The sequence below is a fragment of the Taudactylus pleione genome, unplaced genomic scaffold (assembly GCF_031769625.1).
Source record: "Taudactylus pleione unplaced genomic scaffold, aTauple2 ptg000111l, whole genome shotgun sequence".
Lineage (NCBI taxonomy): Eukaryota > Metazoa > Chordata > Amphibia > Anura > Myobatrachidae > Taudactylus > Taudactylus pleione.
The window spans coordinates 6,580,237-6,604,337 of NW_028284513.1; the positions used below are offsets into that span (position 1 = coordinate 6,580,237).

General features: G+C 45.2%; 1 protein-coding gene across 2 annotated transcripts in view; it reads left to right on the forward strand.

Moving 5' to 3' along the window:
- Nucleotides 1-24,101, forward strand: part of LOC148525157 (relaxin receptor 1-like) — a 433,734-nt gene that overhangs the window by 179,302 nt on the left and 230,331 nt on the right. For both annotated transcript variants that reach the window (XM_088471159.1, XM_088471158.1), the window contains exon 2: nt 5,104-5,250. In XM_088471159.1, the coding sequence (XP_088327285.1) occupies nt 5,104-5,250 (147 nt within the window). The remainder of the gene's footprint in view (nt 1-5,103; nt 5,251-24,101) is intronic.

Here is a 24,101-nt window from a genome sequence, read left to right on the forward strand (position 1 = left end):
GTCACAGAGACACAGTCTGCACTGCGGCCTGCATGGCCCTCCACTATGTGGCGCCTTACGCAGCTGCGTACCATGCGTAACGGGAGAACTGGCGCTGCCCATAACCCTAAAACTCCCGGGGTGGTGCCTAATCCTAATTCCCCCTACCCGCACCCTAAACCTAATCCTTCCGGGGGGAGGTTTCTACCACTAACCTACCAATAAATGGTGCGGTGATAGGAGTTTTGATTTCTTCTTTGAACAAACTTGATGAATCGTGTTCGCAAAGAATGGCTGCAGAATCCCATGTGACTTATCGGGAATCTGCGCATGCTCAGGAGCCATTCTGAGAGTGTCTAGAATGAGTCCTGCTCAATAGCACGCAAGCCCTTGAATGCCTCTGCCTGATTGACAGGAAGAGGCATTCAAGGGGCGTTCCGGGGGCGGCCGGCGTTCTGGGAGTGGCCAGCCTAGAGACTGCATAGACGTACGCAGACTGATGAGCTTGCAAGCCTGCCAGCCTAAGTAACCTGAGGCTTACTCAGCTGTCCAGCACCGTCCACCATCGCGACCACCGATGGTCGTCATGGTGATCCCAGCCTGCAACCTCCGTCGCAGTGCTGGGATCGCAAATGCAGCAGGGGGTGTCATACACCTCCTGCTGCATTTGCATTATTGCAGGGATCGCAATTGCAAAGCTGCCTACTTGCATATATCATATACTGTATCTATAGCCTGCCTGCAGCTTGCAATTGCGATCCTTGCTGAATCAGGCACAATGATCCCTATGGCTACATGCATTTTCTGAAAAGTATCAGTGTGTTCTCATAACAAGTAGAACTTACTAACTGCTTTGGGGCTCATTTACATTTGGATATAAATCAATTTATGACACACCTCTCAGATGTGGCAGTACACGCCCACTTTACCGCTGCGCTCGTAGGTGTCGCTTTCAGAATCTCCCTGAAATGCTTTTTCAAAAGTAGGCAAGTATGATATAGACTTGCTAGCTACTGGGGTAATGCTTAATCTTTTCCCCCTGCAGTACTTTTTGGCAAAGTGGGAAACCAAATAGGAAAGGAGTAAGCCTGCACCTGATCTATCCCAAGGGGGAAACCCAGACACATGACATGGCTCCATCTTGCAATCTCTAGTCCGTCTGCTACAATACTGTAGTTATTTGAGATTGCTGCTTTTATCAGCACAATAGATAATTGCATCTAAATTGAACTACATTAATAAATTACTTCCGATATATTTTCATTAAAGGTAATAGGATAATTTCAAGGAACGCTTTCCACTAATTGTTCAAGATGACAGTTTCTGAATGTGAATTTTATTATTCATCTCTACTAAGCAAATAAATAGTCTCCTAAGAGGTGTCTAAAAATGTTCTTTTGAAAGTAAAAAAAGGTTGAATGCGTTTATTTAATAATCATATTTTGCTTTCTTTACCTTTCACATATAAATGATTATTACAAATATAACATACAAAATAAATGGCATACATTAGGAAATGTATTTTCGGGAGAGAGATAAGTATATGTCAGAAGCAGTCGTGCTGGGCTAGCACAATATAGACACATCTATTCCAGAAATAGTAACAGGATTTAAGAATTATAGTGAAAAAGCAAATTGTACTTCAGCCTATTATTCATATAATTATGAGAAAAATGCTTTCCTTTTTTCCTTACAATATATGATAAAATATAGCATTATTCTAAGAATAGTTTATGTAACTGAAATGTCCGTCCTGTACACAGTGCCATATTGGGGTACAGTCCCTACCCCTTTCCAATTTCACTTTAAAGGAGCCGCTCTGAAAGTGACTATAGAATATAATGTAAGAGCTACTAGTACTAAAAACATTGTTATAAAATTATGTAAATATATCAGTAATTTGTCCGGACTGAAGATATCGGCGTACAATACGTTATCAAGGGAGGAGGTAATGGTAAATCATCACATTGATTTAATAATGGTTTAGATGCCTTTCTTATAAGAGTGGTATATCCAGCTATTATTACAAAGGTTTATTGAAGCTATTGATGCAGGGAATTTGTGTGATTGCCATTAATGGGATATTTAAAGGATTTTTTTTACTTATTGTAGGATAAATTGTCATTTGCTTTGCTAAGATTTTGTAAATTGAAAAGATCTCCACTCAAAATGGAATGTCCTGCATTAGAAGGTAACCCCCTCAGGTAGAACCTAGTTGGCATAATGTGTACAGGCAGCACTACAATGTGGCATATTGTGAACTGGAGGAAATGCAATGTGGCATAATATGACCTGGTGGCACGGTGTGGTTTAATGTGAATTAGGGAACTTCTGTGGGGCATAAAATGAACCTGGGCACTACTTTGGGGCATAAGTTGAACTACTGTAGGGCACTATTACTGTATGATGCATAAAACAAACTAGGGCAGTATTATAGGGCATAGAATGATCAGCCACTGTGCAGAGAGGTGTCTCTCTAGAAGCATTGGGTACGGGGCCCATAAAAATTTGCTTTGGGGCCCACAAAATTCTGGTTACGCTCCTTAGTAAATCTAAAGAGGAAGCGCCACCATTATACAGCTGATCTCAGTCATTGATTGCACAGGCTGCAATGAACCATGTCCTGAACAAGACATTTTGTGTTTATTTTCTCACAAAAGAGGACAAATGTTGGGTGGATGAACCCATGAGTGTTAAAGATGTTGCAACATCCCTATATCAATAATAGGGGACAATATTATTTTAGTCCTCCTGTTCCAGAGACTCAGTAAAGGCTATACAGTATTTCCTGAATGTACTACTTGATTATTCTTGATTTTGTTTTGAATGTACCTACAGTATTTGTAGTTGATATTTTAGATTTGTCACTTTTTCATGTATCTGAATGTGTAGGGGCCTTAAGGGAATTTCAATATACACATTTACACGTACTATATTAAGATAAATGAACATCTACAATGTAGATTAAATAAGTGTTTTATGATTTGTTGCTTATTTGAGTGTTATGTTTTCTAATGTAGCAATGTATATAACCCTTGTCCTGCATTGTACTACACTGTAAGTCACTGGTTTCTTGTTCACTTATTTATGTACTTTGTAAGGCACTGCGGTACATTTGTGGCGCCATATAAATAAAGGATAATAATAATAATAATAATAATAATAATAATAATAATAATAATAATAATTGGATAGTCAGTGTGTTACCGTTTTAAATTTGATCTTTATTTTACAAAATATCACATCTCTAATACACAATCTTTTGCTACAATAAGTTCTCTGAATTTCACATGGAGATTTCTCTCCTCCAGCACAGAAATATCTTGTTGTTCAAACTTAGAATAAATATTGACATTACCATATTAGAACAAACTGATTTAATCATGAAATGAACCAAACTGATCTTTGTTTTCTTGCTACAGTTTTCAGTTGCTTGTGCTATTATTAGGTCACCGTATCTATAACCAGTGCTGGCACCGGACATGAACCATTTGGCCCCCTTACTATGCTCCCTTTCTGTTTTTCAAATGTATTTGCATGTTACAACTAACTACAGTGAAATATTTTTTTATATACAGGGACATAGCGCTATATTTCTATGCTCCATTGTCAGATATGTGTAGCGCCCAGCAATGCTGGTCCAGGAGATCACATTCTGCCAATTGGAGCATCCGCAGAGCCAGAACATGCACATTGCAGCCCCATGTCGGGTGTCAGTGCTATAGGCCTCTTGGAGCACTGGAGCTCATTCAGACCCGCTCGCTAGTAAGCAGACGCTAGTTGCAGACGATGTTCGCTAATGTGCGCATGCGTGTAGTTCACAGTGCGCTTGCGCAAACTAGTATGAGCAATCGGATTTATCTTGCTTGTCCTGCAAAGACAGCCCAGTTGAAAGAGTGACAGGAGAGGCCGTTTGTGGGTGGTAACAGGTGCCGGGCTGTAGTAACGGGGGAGTGGAGTTGCAGACGCAGGCATGCCAGAGTGTTTTCACGCCGTTTGTGGGCCGTACATAATTAACAGGCAGAGTCATAGTACGCGTCACCTGGTTGAATTATACACTGAAGTGCTCGCAGTGCTTGCGGTAGGGTACAGTCAACTGCAAGTGCTGCGGTCAGATCCGATAGAACTCGATGTACCGATGTTTGTATATACTTCCTGGAGATGACGTACTCTAGTGGGCGGGTAAAGACAGGCTGGTGGGCGTCAGTAAACACAAAGTGATCGCTCGCCAAGACATAGTGGGCGTGCTTATGCCTTGTCGTGCGAGTGGCTGCCTTGGCGTCACTTAGCTGAATTTAAATACGCTGGGAGCGAGCGGGTCTGAATGAGCTCCACTGTCTGGTCTTTTAGTGGTACTTTATCTACACTCACCTCATATATGCAATACAAAGGCAATTGTTGAAGGTGTGCATTTGCAACATGGGGGCACACCTGCAAAATGGGTATCAGCTATATGCATCACAAAGGATGTGAGAGCAGGAGACAGCTCCCCCACCTAGAAGCTGTGGCTCATAACAGCTGCAATCCTTGTCAGGGCCAAACGCAGGATTTTTCCAGAGGGGTTTCCACAAACACACACACATACATACATACATACACATACATACATATACACACACACACACATATATACATACACATACATACATACATATATCACACATACCTTACACACAAATACATATGTCACACATATTTACCTTGCAGCAGCTGCGGGGATGGGACCTGGCATGCTGGCACCATGTCATTAGGCTCCTCCCCCTAGAAGCAAAATGCCGCGATTCACGAGTCAATTGAGAGGGGCTGGAGCCAAATGATGCGATTCTAATAGAATTGTGTCATATTGGCTCTGCCTCTTCCTTATTAACCCATTTATCGCTGCATTTTGCCGTGAGGGGGGCGAGGCTTAATAACATGGTGTCTGCTCTCGAGGCTGTCAGGGGGGTTTCACCCCCCCTGCGTGCGCTACTGCTTCTAACAAGTGTAGCTCTACCATTGTGTGTTTTAATATTTCATTCCAGTTACTGCATTTAGTACAGGTTCAAGCACCATTAACAAGATTTGCTACCACTGAAAGTAAATGGAGTGGTCCAATTCACCTTTCCTGCTTTTTGTGTTTTACAGACACCTTAATGATCCCGTCCAGCTTGGACAGTGGAACTTGTCCCCTAGGCCAGTTCCCTTGTGGCAATCTGTCAGTGTGTTTGCCTCAACTGCTGCACTGTAATGGGCACAAGGACTGTGATAATGGTGCCGACGAGGAAAACTGTGGTAAGTTTGAACATATACTTTAGAGTTGTAGTCACTAAAACAATAATGTAAGGATAGCCGGCGGCTGAATTGCTGCCGGTTCAAATCCTGACGCCGGAAGCCCGACAGGGGCGCTAAGTACCCTAATACTTCCCCCCCCCCCTAACCCTCCCTTGGTGGTGCCTAACGCTAACCTCCCCCTGGTGGTGTCTAACCCTATCCCCACATTCCCGCCCCCTAGTGGCTGTAGTCAGCTGAGCAATGGTATGGATTCATATTGTGACATCATATGAGATAATGTATGTAAACTAAGTGACTTGTAATTTGATTATTTTATTTCACAATTAATTAGTTGAGAAATATAAAATCAGTCACGCCAGGGTTAGCAAAGCCACTTGTGGAAAACTATTCCTATTTATATGATAATAATAATAGAAGAAGAAGCAAGTTTATACAAATACATAAGGCATATTTTATCCATACTTCTGGCCATAATTATTTGTACATATTTGAAATAAATACAAAAATACAGTATACCCTTAAATGTTCTAAACCACTTTTGCTGACACTAATTATATGTAGTATGTTTTTCTAAAGATTTAAAGCAGTTAAGGGCTTCAGTAACAATTGTGTACAGTATATACTGCATTGTACATTTAAAGTTTGTCTTCCTGAATATATATTACATGTATGCATGTGATCACTTTATTTAGCTTTAGCCCAAGGGTAACCCATGTGAGTTGTAGGCTGTATAACCTAATATCTACGATCTAATAGTGCTGACAATAGCTGAGATAGATAACAGTAATCTCACTAATATAAGTCTACTGTCAGCTGGTGGCCCAATAAATGTCAATATAAAAAGTCATAATATACAAGCCCCGCACATTATGATGAATGTCCAGTTAATCTACAGGATACAGCTCTCAGACAAGTAATGACTGTTTATACTAGCAGTAGTGCAGTGTGCTATTAATGCAGACACAGTTATAATAAATAGTTGAAGCACTAGTCTATTAGCAACGAACGGAAGATTAACTCTAGTAAATTAATAAATTAAAATGTAATATAAATATAGCACAATAAACCAAACTAAAAAAATCTACAAAACATTACTAAATGAATAATATAAAACGAACTACCTATATCAGTGGTAATAGATATAAATTGTAAATTATGTCAAAGAATTGTATCAGACTGTTAATTTAAATTGATAACATATTCTCAGGATACAGTAGTAACCCACAAAATAGAAAAGTGGAAAAAATGGTGCCCACTTAAAATGGTTCTGTAAGTGTATATACAAATAGAATGTAGATATGCAAGGCTCAACATTTTTTTCTAAAATCTAGGAGTCAGCTTAAAGGTTTAGGAGCCAGACCACCATCTGCAACCAAAATATATGTAAACTTCTATAGAACACAAATGTGCCTTCAGTGGCCTTCAGGCTTCCCTGAATGGCATCAGACCCTCTACATGTTAGTGTCAAGAACTATGCCTCACAGTAGTGACCACAATTTATAGTATGCCACAGCATGGTGCCCATCAATTCAAAGTATGCCACACCATAGTGCCCCCAATTCATAGTATACCACAGCATAGTGCCCACCAATTCATAGTATGCCAGTGTAGTACCAAATTCATAGTATGCCACTCCATAGTGCCCCCAATTTATAGTATACTATAGCATAGTGCCCTCAATTTAAATTATACTACAGCATAGTGCCCACCAATTCATAGTATACCTCAGAGTAGTGCCCCCAACAGTGACGTAGCAATGGTCCCCGCAGACCACACGATGGCTTGGGGGTGCTGGCAGGGCCAGATTAAGGGGAGCGCTGGAACACAACACTTGGGGAGGAGGGAAGGTGCTGGGAAGGCAGATACAGCAAGACCTGTGGGAAGAAGAAACCCAGGGGGGGAGGGAGAGAGGAGGGGAGGAGCTGCTGCTGCCTCCTCTCTCCCGAATATCGGGACAGATAAGGGGCATAGATAAAGTGACGGTAGCTGGTGTTAGAGGCAAAGAGGGGAGAGGTGTCATAGTGAATGGTCCCAGTAATACAGGGAAGAGGGTGGACAGCAGTCTATGGAGGGGCTCCCATTAGTCTCTAGGTGAGTAATAGGGGTATTAGTAGTAAGACAGATGGAGAGTGTTCTCTAGAAAAGGAGAGGGGTCTGTAGGTTAAGGGCACAAGAAACATTTTGGGCAGGAGGGAACAAAATTTATAGTTACGCAACTGGCCCCCAATTCATAGTATGACAGACACAGTGTCTCCAAATTCATAGTATGCCACAGCGTAGTGCCCACCAATTCACTGCATGTCACCAAAGTGCCCCAAATTCATAGTATGACATAGCACAACGCCCCCAATACATAATATGACACCCCATAGTGCCCACCAGTTCATAGTATAACCACTGTGATGTTATAATCCCAAAAGCATTTTAGCAAAGTGATCAGTGAAATTAACAATATAAAATAAATTAAAAAGACAACCAAGGTGTGAATAATATTATATAAATCTCAGACAGCATAATATATGTTGCAAGAAAAACATACAAGATATTTTAATGCAGAACTGGAAGTTTATAATGCAAGATTAAAACCCTATGCTCCATGTCACAACTACTGCAGCTCTGACAGGATTCTTGCTACAGAAGTTGAAATAACAAACAGGAGAACCATTTTATGATATGTTCTACAGTTACTTTGCAGCTTATAAGACTCTGATATATAGTAAGTAGGAGTCATGCTACTTACCAACTGTCTCCAGCAAGCTGATGTCAGTGACACATTTGGACAATCATAGAGGTGGAGGGTCATATACTGCCATTCCTGTCTATGGCAGCAGTAGGGTACCTAACCTCATGCAATAAAGTAGCAGCTAACAAGTCCCTGCACAGGGTAAGTGGCAGCACAGGGGTAACAGCTGCACAGTGATAAGGGGCAGCACACAGGGTGAGGAGACAAGCACATATGTTGAGGATAAGAGAGCAGCACAGGGGTGAGGTAGTAGGCACACAGGGTGTGGGTAAGGGAGCAGCACAGGGGTGAGGTAGTAGGCACACAGGGTGTGGGTAAGGGAGCAGCACAGAGGTGAGGTAGTAGGCACACAGGGTTAGGGTAAGGGAGCAGCACAGGGGTGAGGTAGTAGGCACACAGGGTGTGGGTAAGGGAGCAGCACAGAGGTGAGGAAGTAGGCACACATCGTTAGGGTAAGGGAGCAGCACAGGGGTGAGGTAGTAGACACACAGGGTGAGGGTAAAGGAGCAGCACAAGGGTGAGGTAGTAGGCACACAGGGTTAGGGTAAGGGAGCAGCACAGGGGTGAAGTGAAAGGCACACAGGTTGGTGGTCAGGGGGAAACACAGGGGTAAGATGTCAGCACACAGGGTGAGGCTAAGGGGGCAGCATGGGGAGAGGTAGCAAGCACACAGGGTGAGGGTAAGGGGGCAGCATGGGGAGGGGTGGCAGGCACACAGTGAGGGTAATGGGGCAGCATGGGGAGTAGTGACAGGCTCACAGTATGATGAGAACTCACAGAATAGTATACCAAAATTGCTCATCAATCCTGGCAGCACATGTGTACTAGTACAGTCAGGGCCGGATTATAGGGAGGGCGACAGGGCCAGTCATCACGGGGCCCCCACACATAGAGGGCCCCCCACACTTAGTAAGCAATAATGTTTATATGTATATATGTGTCTTTATGTATGTATGTGTGTGTCATATATATATATATATAAATATATATATATATATATATATATATTTATTTTAGGGGTGAGCGGGTTCGGTTTTACTCTGATCTTTTTATTGGCTATCGCCGAACACGTGTTTTGGATAGCGAATAAAATCGAGCCGAAATTGCGGTAAAGTGGCGATAAGAACCGAGTAAAACCGAACCCGTTTTATTTATTTTTTTCATAAATCTTGCACTCACACCAACTTTGTTTAGTCGCCATGGGGGTGCCACTAGGATTTTTCAAATCCAAATCTCATAAGAAATGTCATAGTATTTGTGTACAAGGGCACTCTCCAAAGTTTTTATAAAAAAAATTATGTTTTATTTGGATATCAAGTTGCCGTCCTTAATAGACATAAGCAGAATGTGTCATCAAATGGTGCGTCAACGTTTTAGTCCTTAAAGGACCATCCTCAGGACATTTAATTTCCAATCACAAAACAACAGTAGACAACTGTCAAAATGTCACATTATCTGTGAAAAAAAAGAAAAAGACAAAAATACACAAAGTAAGGACCTAATTCAAACCCGGACGCTAAACTGCGCTCGCTCTGAGCGATGGTCGCAGAACTGCGCATGCGTATAAGTCGCAGTGCACGTGCGCAAACAAGCGTCTGCGATGTGAAATCGTCCACTCGTAGTACACAGCCTGGCCGCTACTTTGAGTGACAGATAGTGAAGTTTGTGGGTGGTAACAGGGGAAGGTGCTTGTGAATGGGGGAGTGGATGTGCGAAAGCGGGCGTGCCCGACCGTCAGAACGGAGTTTAATGGGTGTGCATAATTAGCAAAGTAACATCATTGAACATGTGACTTGGATGATTTTTCCATGAACTGCTCGCACTGCTTGCGGGAGCCTAGGTCTACCTTAAGTGCTGCGAGCAGCTCCGATGCCTCCCGATGGTCCCAATTAATCCTACAGTTCCCGTTGATGACGTTTGTTGCAAGTGGCAAAGGGGCGTCTTTAAACACTTGCGAGCACAATAATCCCTCGCCCACTAAGACATAGAGGTGTCCTTACACCACAAAGAGCGAGCGCATGTTTTGCATAGACAGACCCTTTTTGAGAGCGAGTGGCCGCAAATAGCGTCCGAGTCTGAATCAGGCCCTAAGTCTCTCAGGCTTCAAATACCATAAAAATTACATACACATATGAAAATAAACATTCAATAAACAAAAAATACAATAACTAACAATAGCACAACTGCTCTCAATACATACTACATATAGGGGTACAGGTATATCACAAAAATGAAATAAAAAAACACCAGCTACATACAAAGAGGGGTGTCCAGATATTAATGACAGCACAAATCAACTACTATTATTAACCAGCCCAAATGCATACCAAGTGAATCCATAAATATAGCAAAAGATGATAACTGTATAGCTTCCCAACGATATGCCCGAAGGCTAAATGCACAATCCACAGGCAGGCTAGCACAACTGAAGACAAAAAATATATAATGAATAATTACCAACAATAGCAGTGGTAATAAGCCTCACACAGCGGTACACAACATTAGAAGGCCTGACTAATAATATATCACTTACCACAAAGCGGACATCGTACAGCCGACGAGACGCACAGCACTAGTAGTCATACATGCCTGGTGAAATGGCGTGTACATCATTCAAGAGCTGCCAGCCCAGCTATGGCTCGCCAAGTGACGTGCCTCCCACTGAGGTGAGAAGTGTTATTGAGCCAGTTGATCGTCTGCCTGATTTAGAGGTCAGAAGATAGGTCTTTGCCATGAAGTAGTTAAATGACCCTACTCTGGTAAAAGCCAGGGAGAATGTCAAAGTGATCGATGGTAAACCCATAGACCCTGATAGTCCTTTGTCATATCCTCACATGGCAATATGTCTGGATTTTTTATATAAGGTGACTAAGAAAGGGGAAGATATTGTGTAACAATTGATAGTTCCTAAAGCATACAGAAGAACAGTGTTAGATCTGGCCCATTGTCATATAATGGCAGGCCACCTAGGGGTAGAGAAAACCACTGAGCGAATTTTGCAGAGGTTCTGGCCCAGGGTCCATAAAGAGGTATCTGACTATTGTGCATTCTGCCCTGAATGTCAGTATCATGCTCCAAGGCCACATTTTAAAAGTCCACTAGTCCCATTACCCATTATTGAGGTACCATTTGAAAGAATAGCAATGGATTTGGTTGTACCCTTAATGAAGTCTGCCCGGGGCCATCAATATATTCTGGGGATAATGGATTATGCTACCAGGTACCCGGAAGCGATATAGTTGCGCAGTACATCAACCAAGACCATTGCTAGAGAGCTAGTCCATGTCTTTAGCAGGTTGGGAATACCTAGGGAAATACTAACTGACCAAGGTACCCCATTTATGTCAAAAGTCATGAAAGAGTTATGCCGCCTGTTCAAAATCGAACAGTTAAGAACTTCGGTCTGTCACCCCCAAACTGATGGGTTGGTGGAGAGGTTTAACAAGACTTTAAAACATATGCTAAGAAAAGTAATTGACAAGGATGGTAGAGATTGGGATTACTTGTTGCCTTATTTGTTGTTGGCCATAAGAGAGGTACCTCAATCCTCCACCGGGTTTCACCTTTCAATTTGTTATATGGGAGACACCCAAGGTGGTTACTAGACATTGCCAAAGAGACATGGGAGGGGCAGTCCAGTCCGTATAAAACAGTTATTGATCATGTTTCCCAAATGCAAGAAAGAATTGCTACGGTGGTGCCGATAGTAAGAGAGCACTTAGAACAGGCCCAACAGGCACAATAGAGGGTATACAACCGCAATGCTCGGTTATGCAACTCGGGGACAGAATCTTGGTGTTAGTTCCAACAGTAGAAAGTAAACTTTTGGCTAAATGGCAAGGACCCTTTGAAATCTTAGAAAAAGTGGGGCCGGTCAATTGTAAAGTTTACCAGCCGGGGAAAAGAAAGCCAGAACAGATATACCATGTATATCTTATAAAACCTTGGAAGAATAAAGCAGCACTACCAGCCGTCCAAGCCCCTCCGGTAAACCCAGGGCCCGTGGTTCCCGAAGTGACGTTGGAAATATCCTGTCAGCAAGTCAAAAGCAGGAAGTTAAGGAATTTCTGACCAGAAATAGGGTGCTGTTTTCTGCCATACCAGGGAAAACCACGGTCATTAAACATGACATAGTCACTGACCCAGGGATTAAGGTTAACCTAAAGCCCTATAGGTTACCAGAAGCCCAAAGAGAATCAGTGTCGAAAGAAATTAAAAAATGTTAGAAGAGTTGGGTGTAATTGAGGAATCGCATAGTGAGTGGTCAAGTCCCATTGTGCTTATTTCATAGCCCGATGGGAGTGTGCGTTTCTGCAATGACTCCTGGAAATTGAACAGTGTGTCAAAATTCGATGCCTATCCAATGCCTAGGGTGATGAACTATTTGAAAGGCTGGGGACAGCCAGATATTTAACCACTCTTGACTTAACCAAAGAGTAATGGCGAGTGCCGTTAACTGAGAACGCCAAAGAAAAGACAGCTTTTTCTGCACCAGAGGGGTTGTTTCAATACAAGATGTTGCCCTTTGGGCTACATGGGGCACCTGCTACCTTTCAAAGAATGATGGATAGGATTCTAAGGCCTCATAGACAGTATGCTGCTGCTTATCTGGATGATGTGGTCATTCATAGTCCTGATTGGCAGTCTCACTTGCCCAGAGTACAAGCAGTATTGGACTCCATCTATAAGGCAGGTTTGACAGCCAACCCAAAAAAGTGTTGTCTGTGGATGGAAGAAGTAAAGTATCTTGGAGACACCATTGGCAGAGGTTTGATAAAGCCACAGCTCAATAAGATTGAGGCAATACAAAACTGGCCACGACCCCTGAATAAGAAGCAGGTGAGAGCCTTCTTAGGGATGACTGGGTATTATAGGAGGTTTATACCCAATTTTGCCACCATTGCAGTCCCACTGACTGACCTTACCAAAGGCAAACAGAAAGTAATGGTGGAATGGAGTCCTGAAGCAGAGAAGGCTTTCCAGGAGTTAAAAATAGCTTTATGTACCCAACCAGTTCTGATGACCCCTGATTTTGACAGAGTTTGTTGTACAAACTGATGCGTCAGATGTAGGCATAGGATCGATCCTGTCCCAAAGCAAAGAGGGTGAAGAACACCCAATTTTTTTCTTAAGCCGGAAATTAAATGTACATGAGAGAAACTGTGCTACGGTCTGAAAGAAGCATTGGCCATAAAGTGGGCATTTTATATATATATGTATATATATATATATATATATATATATATATATATAACTTTTATTGATAGGGCCCCTCACACATTTGCTGCCCAAGGGCCCCCACAGACCTTAATCCAGCCCTGAGTACAGTGGTGCAAGAGCAAAGGAACTGCATTATCAAGTGGTGCTGGAAGGTGACACCATCGGGTGAATAATCCTTCACCATGTTTATGAGAAACAATTAAAATTGTGGCATCAACCTAAACAACTTTACTGTCCTGAGAGCATGTGACAGAATTCACACTCTTCTATGTGGATTCACTTGTATTTGTACTGGCAGTTGCAGAGATGCAAATTTTACCAAGGACCCCAGGAAAGTGTATTGATCTTTGCTGGTGGCAGACTGTTAGATCGCAGCCCTCTGCCGTGCCTCCAAGTGTGACATGCTGGTAATGGACAATGGAAAGATGGTCAACAAGCCATAATTGGTACCTATTGGACTGCACATTAGCCAAACAGGTCAGAATAATAAATGACAGAATAATCTGAGTCAAAACCAAATGGAGCAGAATCAGAACCAATAACAGCAGATAGAAGGAACATAAGGAGCACCGAAACCCTAAGGTCATGATACTGGATACAGCAAACCAGGAATGCTAGAGCAACAATAAGGAGCCTGAAGCTAGGTACACATCTGACAAATCAGAGAAGCGAGCCACAATTTTCACTTGTTTTTTTGCCCGATCTGCTAGGTGTATGAACGACAGTCAGCTCCATGTGCTGTGTATTCACTGCGCTATGATCAGACCAACCAGATGAGAATTGGTTGATTGGCCCCAAATAAATGCACAGTGTATACCTAGCTTAATTTGGCATATATCTGTGCTCAGAGTAACTATATATAAGTAGGCCAGATTGAAATAAGGTGGGCTCGCGACATCAGTAGCCATGTGCCCCTACCACCCTTTAAATTCCCTGCAAGCCATTCCTGCTCCTTAAATGTGCAGCCTGCAGACCGACCCTGGACCACATCAATAGCGGGAAGAATGAGACCCCAACAGCATCAGAAGCAGGACCCAGTAAGTGATCAATAGTCATCTGTCAGTTTGCTTACAACAGTCCCTGATGTGAGGCACATTTTTCTGACATGATTGGGTGTAGTAATTCCTATACAATGTAATGTAATAAATGGTATTATGGGCTAAACAGTGAGTGATCAGAGGATGTATAAACAAAACTTCCAGATTATAAATGCTGCAGTAATGACATATAATTGACTCCAAGTCACTGGTTTGAAAATGACATATCTTCAGTATACATGTCAGTAGGTGAGTACAAAGAACAATAGTAATCATTTTGACCGCTTGTAGTATTAGTGAATTATACTGTACCTATAGACAGATATATGGATAATATTCTGTAGTGTACAAATGCAACTGATGTGGTACAACGATAAAAGTAGTCACAATTTAGAGACTTGGGGCCTTATTCACAGGTGGATGAAATTAAAACATCGGTATCAACTGTCCCATGTTTTAATACTGCGCATGCTTCTTAGACGCATTGCACGTGCGTCCCATTAGACACATATCGGAATTGCATGGATCTCCCAGTCATTCCTAGGTGGTACCTGAAGGGGTGGCTAACTGCCACGGGCGTTTCAGTATCAGGTTCCACTGGCACTGGTGGCTGTGTCTTGACAGATATTTTGAGCAACCATAGGGATACCAATGTCCGATCGATGGTGCGCCTTTGTGTGCACATTGGTGGACTCGCGCTGTGACCAGTGGGTATCTCAATAGCATAAAGACTCAGTATAGCAGGAGAGCTATAGTTATAATTAACTTAACAGTCCCTTCTGTTTCCCTATGGTCTCTGATCTTCCTTTGCTAGAAAGTGCAATACATACCTTGCATACAGTGATAAAGTTATTGCATTTGATGAGATCTGTAAAACACCTTATATCTTGCAATGTGCATATTGCAGAGCAGAGATACATTATAATACAAAGTAAAAAGAGCACAGTGCAGTACTGGAATGTAGTGAGAAATTGCAGTTGTTTCATTTTGAAGAAAGCTACAGTAACTGCGGTATTCCAATACAATCTTCAGGCGATTACTGCTAGGGAGATGATAAACATGTGTTCTTGGATTCTGATTGTAAATGTATTTATATTCATGTTCAAATGGTTTTCATTTTTTCCATTTACCAGAGAGTATGCATGTCTTAAGTATGTGTCAGTGGGGTCATGTAGAACAGATTTATATGTTAAGGTGTTGTTTGACATTTTTAAGGCTTCCCTGTCATAGTCTGGAAGGTGGAAAATGACTAATCCTTAGCGTTTCTCTGCTGGACTTAGAATTGTTTCTTAAGGATTTAGGGGGAAATGTATCAAACATCCTAAAGAGCGGAGAGGTGGACAAGTGGAAAACTTAGTAACAAAGCAGCTTCTACCTATCATTTATCAAGTACACTCTAAAATGATAGGTAGAAGTATATTGGATGCTATGGGAAATTCTCAATATGCTTGCTGCTCCACCCCTTGTCAAGTAACATTACGTTTGACATTTTTGAATATCACACAATCTAATATATTCTCTATTTTTTAGATTAGTACAGTGGTTCTCAAATTCGGTCCTGAGGACAGTTCACGTTTTCCAGGTTACCCAACAGGTGCACAGGTGTAGTCATTACTCACTGACACATTTTATAAGATCCACAGGTGGAGCTAATTATTTCACTTGTGATTCTGTGAGGAGACATGGAAAACATGTACTGTTTGGGGTCCCGAGGACCGATGTTGAGAACCTGTGGATTAGTGGGTTTAAAATCTGTAAAATTTGTAGGTGGTGGAGTATATATTGCATTTTCTGAGGGGTTAATGAGGTTTGTCCTCAGACACCCATTCCTTATACGTTTCCCAGCATTAATGATTGTATCAAATGTTGTATTATTGCTGAAATGAAAATGAGATGAATGATCTACAGTCTGGAGAGTGTGGTGTTATTCTGTATGTTATCCTACTCTCTTGTCTCTTCTCTTCTGCCCTTGATGAGTGCATCTGGTGTATGTGTTTGTGTATGAGAACAGTGGTCTATGGCTTAGCATCCAGTGCCTCAGTGTCTTATCTATAATGGAGGCTCTGCACCCCACACCATGCACGCAGGACAGATTCATACAGTTACATAACTGCCAGGAGCGCCATATTTCCAGAGCTGTCTTTGGAAATATGGCGCCGACACAGAAGATAGCAAACTACCTGGCACAGTGCCAGCGTCTTAGCTTATCTTCTGCACATGCACATATCAGAGACGGCATCACTGGAAATATGGCATCACCAGAAGTCAGGTACGTTGGTGGGGGGAGGGGGTCTACACTAAAACCTTGCTGACAAGCCCCTTATTAGTTAAATTGCAATTGAAGGGCATTTTTGAAACATAGGCTATGTTTTTCCCAAACTGCATGTATGGGAGAAATGTGCATATGCAGAGTTATCCACATCTTGCATTGGGCTTGTGGCCTTTATGTACTCTAGGTTTGCTGCTATTCATCATTTGCAGTGCACCTACCCTATACTAGGTGCAAACAGTATGCCTCCAAACAGTCATATTTTGCAATGTCCAGTTCTGCATAGCCCACAGTTGTGTTGACGCTCTCACTGAAATCTGCCTACATGACAATGGGCAGTTACAACATTGTTCCGCCTTTTCAGTCCTAAGGCTGGGTACACATTAGACCAGAGGTTCTCAAACTCGATCCTCAGGACCCCACACAGTTCACGTTTTCCAGGTCACCAAGCAGGTGCACATGCGTATTAATTACTCACTGACATTTTAAAAGTTCCACTTGTGGAGCTAATTATTTCACTTGTGATTCTTAGAGGAGACCTGGAAAACATGCACTGTTTGGGGTCCCAAGGACTGAGTTTGAGAACCTGTGCACTAGATGATATGTTATCTGATCCGGCAGATTGGAGTGTCATATCGGGCACATTGTCTAGTGTGTACCCACTATGTCGCTAACGATGCACGTTCCCGCGGGTTGTCAGCGAAATCATCCATCAGCCCTACATGTAGGAGCGTAGAGAAGGGAGGAGCGGGTACTAATTACCCAGCCCGGGCTTGCTGGAGGGGCCTGGCGGGGGTCCGAGTCTGACACCGCCCGCCCCCCCCCCCTACCTCACAGGCGGCCCAGCACACAGCAGCATGTGTGCTGGTGCTGCACTACAGTGGGAGACTGCTCGCTTCGCAGTGCTACAAATAGGTTTTTTCCCACTAAAGGGGCATGGCCACGCCTCCCGTGATTAGGCCACGCCCCCTCATCCAGGCTCTGGCCGGCTTACTACGCACTTGCCAACATGCAGGGCCAATGGGGGATGTCGTTAGCAAGGGGCATGCTGCCGAATGCAGCATGGGCCCCTCCATCGCTGCCCGCCGAGTCCCATTGCTGCCGATGTTGGGCTGGGTACACATAGCCTAGTGCAGCGATAGCCAACCCTGGTCCTCGAGAGCTGCCAACAGTGCATGCTTTCCAGGTCTCCTCACAGAATCACAAGTGAAATAATTAGCCCCACCTGTGGATTTTTTCAAATGTGTTAGTGAGTAATGAATACACCCGTGCACCAGCTAGGTAGTTTGGAAAAGGGAAACTGTTAGTAGCTCTTGAGGACCGAGGTTGGCTACCCCTGGTCTAGTGTGTACCCAGCATAAGTGTAGATGCAATTGAAATAAATACAACTATCCATTGCCTGTACTTTTGTGTTCACAGTTTGTGCTTATACATAGGGCCTCATTTAGTAACGAGTTTTATCACCAAAACAAGTGATACATCTCACTGTGTATTATACATGGTGCTCCAGCCAATCAGCTCCCAACTGTCAACTGTTAGAAAAATGACAGTTGGGAGCTGATTGGCTGTAGCACCATTTATCATACACAGTGACATTTATCACTCGTTTTGGTGATAAAACTCGTTACTAAATGGCGGCCATAGGGCGAACAGAACATTAATTTCACTCTGCATCAGTCCTCAAGTAATCTTGAGAAAAAGGGTCAGGAGATCCTGAAACACATCAGAGACAATACCCCGGTTTTGAAACTAGGGGTATATTAATAAAGATCGTTTTTTGAAGCAGGTAGTTCTCTGCGGCTTAGAGGGTTTAATTTAAAAGAGCAATAGTAATACATACAAAACAAGCCTGATATTGCCCTTTTAACTCCAGCCTTCAAAACTGACAAAAATTGGTGGAAAAAGCAAACCAGTGGCGTCAATATGGGGTTGCGTGCCGCACCGGCACCAAAATGCTAGCTCCTCCTCAGTGGCAGGAGCCGGGTGCTGCAGTGTGACATACTCCTGCAGTACCTGGCTCCTGTCATAGAGGAGGAGCTGATAGTGCAAGAACTAGTTAGTCTCCTGCAGTACTGCTAACTCTGAATTAAAAAAACATGCAACTGATGAGTTAAAAAGAAGCCCAAAACAATCCAAAATCAATTCAATAAAGCCCAAAACAATTGCCCAACTATGGGCTGTATTCAATTAGTTTTGCACCTGTGATACTTTTCGCATGCCGCACTTTTCGCCGACTTCGTGTGTTCTAGCCGCAGAAACTTATCGTGTGCGCCCCTGCTATTCGCCGTATTCAATTCCAAAGGACGCGAAAATGCATCCCAGCGAAACTCTAACAGGCGAAAAGTGTTGGCAGAATTGAGGAAATCAGCCTGACACCCCCAAAAGATGCCCTAACATTGGGGATCAATGTAGATGTCCCCAATTAGGCCTACAGAAGCTATTTGGAGCACTTAAGCGCTGTCAATTGCTCCAAAATAGCGGCTTTGCACAAGTGGTGAAGAGTAGCATTCAGCAGGGTTTTTTTGGGTGAAAATAAGTAGTTCTGTCAAATTTGGGGTACTTGAAAATGGGTGCAAGGATGGTTAAAAATTGCTAAAGTCAAGTTTTAAGTGCTTTCAGCAAACACCTGCAATAAAAAACCCACCTCCCCTATACTATCAGACCCCCCCAAAAGTCAATTTCGCTAGTTTTTGCACCCCCACTCTGTACTTTTTCGCCCCCATTTTCATAGTGCTTGTTCCTCTTTTTTTGCGTTTTTTTGATGCAGTTATCCTTTGGGAGTCTTTCCAAAGGGTGCAGAGTGATTTCCGCACCCTTGCACCCAGTGGTCGAAGTGGGAATTTTGAAGTGGGGGTATGGCAAATATAGAAGTTGCGGCAGTGGTGCAACCAGAAACAACGCGTCAGCAGTGAGTCGAGGGCGTGCAGAAAAAAATGAGCATGGGCACGCATCACAAGTGGTGTGTCAGGCAGTGATTGACGGGGAGAGAGTGAACGGAAGAGGCAGAGGGTGACAGAGAGGGGCAAAGAGTGATGGGCAGAGGGTGCCGGGGTGAGGGTGAGGCAAAAGGTGACAGTGAGAGGCAAAGAGTGATGGGCAGAGCGTGACAGGGAGAGGGTGAGAGTGAAGGGACGAGGGTGACGGAGAGAGGCAGAGGGTGGCTGTGAAGCAGAGGGTATCAGGGAGAGGCAAAGAGTGAAGGGAAGAGGGTAACAGGGAGAAGCAGAGGGTGATGGAGTGGCAAAGAGTGATGGGCACAGGGTGACGGAGAGAGGCAGAGGGTGACAGAGAGGCAGAGGGTATCAGGGAGAGGCTGAGAGTGAAGGGCAGAGTGTGACGGGGAGAGGCAGAGGGTGACAGAGAGGCAAAGACTGATGGGCAGAGGGTGACAGGGAGAGGCAGATGGTAACAGGGAGAGGCAAAGAGTGATGGGCAGAGGTTGCCGGGGTGAGGGTGACGGTGAGGCAATAGGTGATAGGGAGAGGCAAAGAGTGATGGGCAGAGGGTGACAGGGAGAGGGTGACAGTGATGGACAGAGGGTCCGGGGAGAGGGTGATGGTGAGGCAGGGGGTGACAGAGAGAGGTAAAGAGTGATGGGCAGAGGGTGATGGAGAGGGTGACAGGGAGAGGCAAAGAGTGATGGGCAGAGGGTGATGGAGAGGGTGACAGGGAGAGGCAAAGAGTGATGAGCAGAGGGTGCCGGGGAGAGGGTGATGGTGAGGCAGAGGGTGGCATGGAGGGGCAAAGAGTGATGGGCAGAGGGTGACGAGGGGAGGCTGAGGGTGATGTGAGGCAGAAGGTGACAAGGAAAGACTAAGAGTGAAGAGCAGAGGGTGACAGAGAGGCAGAAGGTGATGGTGAGGCAGAGGGTATCAGGGAGAGGCAAAGAGTGATGGGCAGAGGGTGACGAGGAGAGGGTGACAGGGAGAGGCAGAGGGTGATGGTGAGGCAGAGGGTGACAGGGAGAGGCAAAGAGTGATGGCCAGAGGGTGACTGGGAGAGGTTGAGAGTGAAGGGTAGATGGTGACGGAGAGAGCCAGAAGGTGAGGCAGAGGGTGACAGGGAGAGGCAAAGAGTGATGGGCAAAGGGAGATGGAGAGGCAAAGAGTGAAGGACAGAGGGGGACAGATAGAGGCAGAGGGTGAAGGTCTGTGGGTAGTAATTATAGGGCGCAGAATGACACACATAAGTCCAGTATACTGTATGTGTGATACCCCTCGGGGGTGTCACATAAGGAAGGCGATAAGTGACAGAGGGTGATGGACAGGCAAAGAGTGTAACACTGACACCATTTGCACTTACCTAGGTACAGTTTAGAAGGTCAGCAGTGCTGTGAGGCAGAGTATAGGCAGCAGCATCTGTCTGTGTGCTCTGTGCAGCTGATGAATGTGCATGGGACAGCAGAGCACACACAGGAAATGGGAGATCTCTCCGAGACACCGGATGGAGGAGGCAGGGGCTGATAGTGCAGGACAGGTACACCTGCAGCAGTGACGTCCCTCCCCGGTGAGGGGGAGGGACGATGTGAGGTGTGTGGCCTCTTGGGCAAGGGGCGTGGCCAAGCGGGTGGGTGTGGCCTCGCGGCCCGAACTCCATGCTCTAGTGTTTATTCCCGGGGGTGGAGGAGGTGCGGGCTGTGTAGTGTGCTGGCTCCCTCACAGTGTAAGGAGCCGGGTGCTGCACTTAATACTGCAGTGCAGCACTCGGCTCCTGTCACTGAGAGTGAGTCTGCACTTTGGTGTCACCCCTCGGCGGGTGACACCCTGGTCGGTCCGCACCCCCCATGTGACGGGGCGATGCCACTGACCTGCAGTCCGGCCAGGTGGCAGAGAGACTGGCCACTGAGAGGACTCCAAGAGGTCAACCTCCTCCCAACGGCAGCACTTGCCAGCTCACCTCCCCAGCGGCGCCAGGCAGCGGCTGACAGTGCAGATGACAGTGGGATTGCTTCTGACAGTTTGCAGGTTAGTGCTGGAAGTGCCGGCATGTCATACCATCACATACCGGCACACTTCGACCACTGCTTGCATCCCCAAAACCGCACTTTTTTCTGCCGGCTATTCAGAAGCTAAACTTTTTCGCTGGGTACATTGTATTGACTTTCCGCACCGGTAAAAAGTTGGAGGAATTTAATACGGCGGAAATTTTCTGCCTTGGCGAAATTATGTCACTCGCGATACTTTACCGCGTATTCGGACTTTTCGCCTGGAATTGAATACGGCCCATAATGTGGTGGTATGGGAGTGTGGATAATTTATTGTTCATTGTATTAAAATACATATAAATATTTATATGCAAAACAGGGCTTTTCCTGGTGTCAGGAATCGCGCTACAGCTCTCACCTTCACGCTGGTGTACTGGCCTACACAGGTAAACTATTCAGGCTAGCTCTCCAGTTCCTGCTCTGCGCTGCTGTCTGCAGTGTACCTTGAACCTGATTCAGACCCGCTCACTGGGAAGCGTTCGCTCGTTGCTGGTGATGGTTCGCAATGTGCACATATGTATGCATCGCAGTGCGTGAACTAGTCTGAGCTATCAGGAAGTCTACACCCGCCGAGCATAGACATCCCAGCTGAATGAGTGACAGGACAAGCCGTTTGTGGGTGGTGACGGGCTAGCCACTTGAAACGGGGGAGTGAAGGTGCGAACGCAGGCATGTCTGAGCATCTTAACGCCGTTTCAGAGGCGTGCATAATTAACAAGCAGCGTCATAGTACACGTCACTTGGTTGAATTTTACACTGAAGTGCTCGCAGTGCTTGCGGTAGGGTATAGTCAACCTCAAGCGCTGCAAATGCATCCGATGGTACCGATGGTTGCATACACTTCCTGGAGATGACATGCGCAAGTGGGCGTCTTAAGACAGGCTGGTGGGCGTCTGTATACACAAAGCAATCGCACGCCAACACATAGTGGGTGTGCTTATGCTTTGCCGTGCGACCGCCTGCCTTGCCATCACTTAGCCGAATTTGCATACGCTGGGAGCGAGCATACGCATCTACGAGCAGGTCTGAGTCAAGCCCCTCATTTTCCCCTGGCTGCTGTAACCCCACTAGCATGCCCGCCATCTCCAGACCTGGACGACACTATGACACCTATGGTCATCTGACCGCTGATCCTCCAGTCTATGGGTTAGCTGTAAACATGTGATTCTGAGCTCCACTCATTTTGGAGTATTCTTCATCCAAGAGGACACACTGCAGCGGACACCTGCTCCTGTCAGCCAACCAGCGCAGACCAGGGGGGATAAAAGGATCTCACTGACTTGCAGTCAGGACCTCATTCAGAAGCGGTCGTTAGTTGCAAGCGGTCGCACTGAATCAGGGCGGCTGCTTGCATCCTGAACGGCCGCCTCCTTGTCGATCATTAAGCTGTGGGTTACCACCCACAGCTTAACGACCGACCAGGTTGATGGTCGCGATGGTGATCATCACACGACAATCGGGGCTTACGACCAGACCCTAAGGTTGGGTCTGGGCACTCGTAAGCCCCAGGAAGCTTTCTGCTCTGATGGAGCAGGAAGCTCCCCACTGACATCACTGACGATGTCAGTGCGGCCGCCCACAAAACAGTAGGCATTCGTAAAGGAACGCCTCCATTTTGGAAACCACCACCCCGGCCCACCTACCAAACGGGGGCAGCTGTCGATCAACATCGACAGCCGCCCCTTTGGTAGCGAGCTCCGGAGCGACTGAGTTTCTCTGTCGCTCCGGGGCTTGTGCACGTGCAGTGCAGGCCTAACCATCGAGTCAGTTACAAGCGCATTGGCACTCGCGACCGACTCTGAATAAGGTCTTCAGTGCCTTGGACAACACGTCTCACTCCTGTGTTACATTACATCGGTCCCAGGAGCTCATTCAGACCTGCTCGCAAGATGCGGCCGCTCGCTCCCAGAGTATGGAAATTCAGCTAAATGTCGTCAAGGCAGCCGCTCGCACGGCAAGGCATAAGCACGCCCACTATGTCTTGGCGAGCAATCACTTTGTGTTTATAGACGCCCACCAGCCTGTCTTTAGCGCACGTCATCTCCAGGTAGTATATACAAACATTTGTACATCGGGTTTCATCGAATCTGTCCACAGCGCTTGCGGTTGACTGTACCCTATCGCAAGCACTGCGAGCACTTCAGTGTTTAATTCAACCAGGTGATGTGTACTTTGATGCTGCCTGCTAATTATGCACGACCTAAAAACACTGTGAAAACACTCTGACACGCCTGCGTCCGCAACTCCACTCCCCCTGTTACCACCCACACACGGCCTCTCCTGTCACTCATTCCACTGGGCTGTCTTTGCAGGGCCAGCGAGCACATTCCGATCACTCGTACTAGTTTGCGCACGTGCACTGCGAACTACACGCATGCGCACATTAGCGAACATCGTCTGCAATGAGCGGCCGCTTGCTAGCGAGTGGGTCTGAATGAGCTCCCAAGTGGTACCCACTCGAATCCAACTTCATTGGTACCTATCCGATTACCAGCTTACCGGTTCCACGTTCATCAGTTATATCCAGAACCATCGGTTCCACGTTAATCAGCTAGATCCAGAACTATCGGCTCCACATTCATCGCCTATAACCAGAAT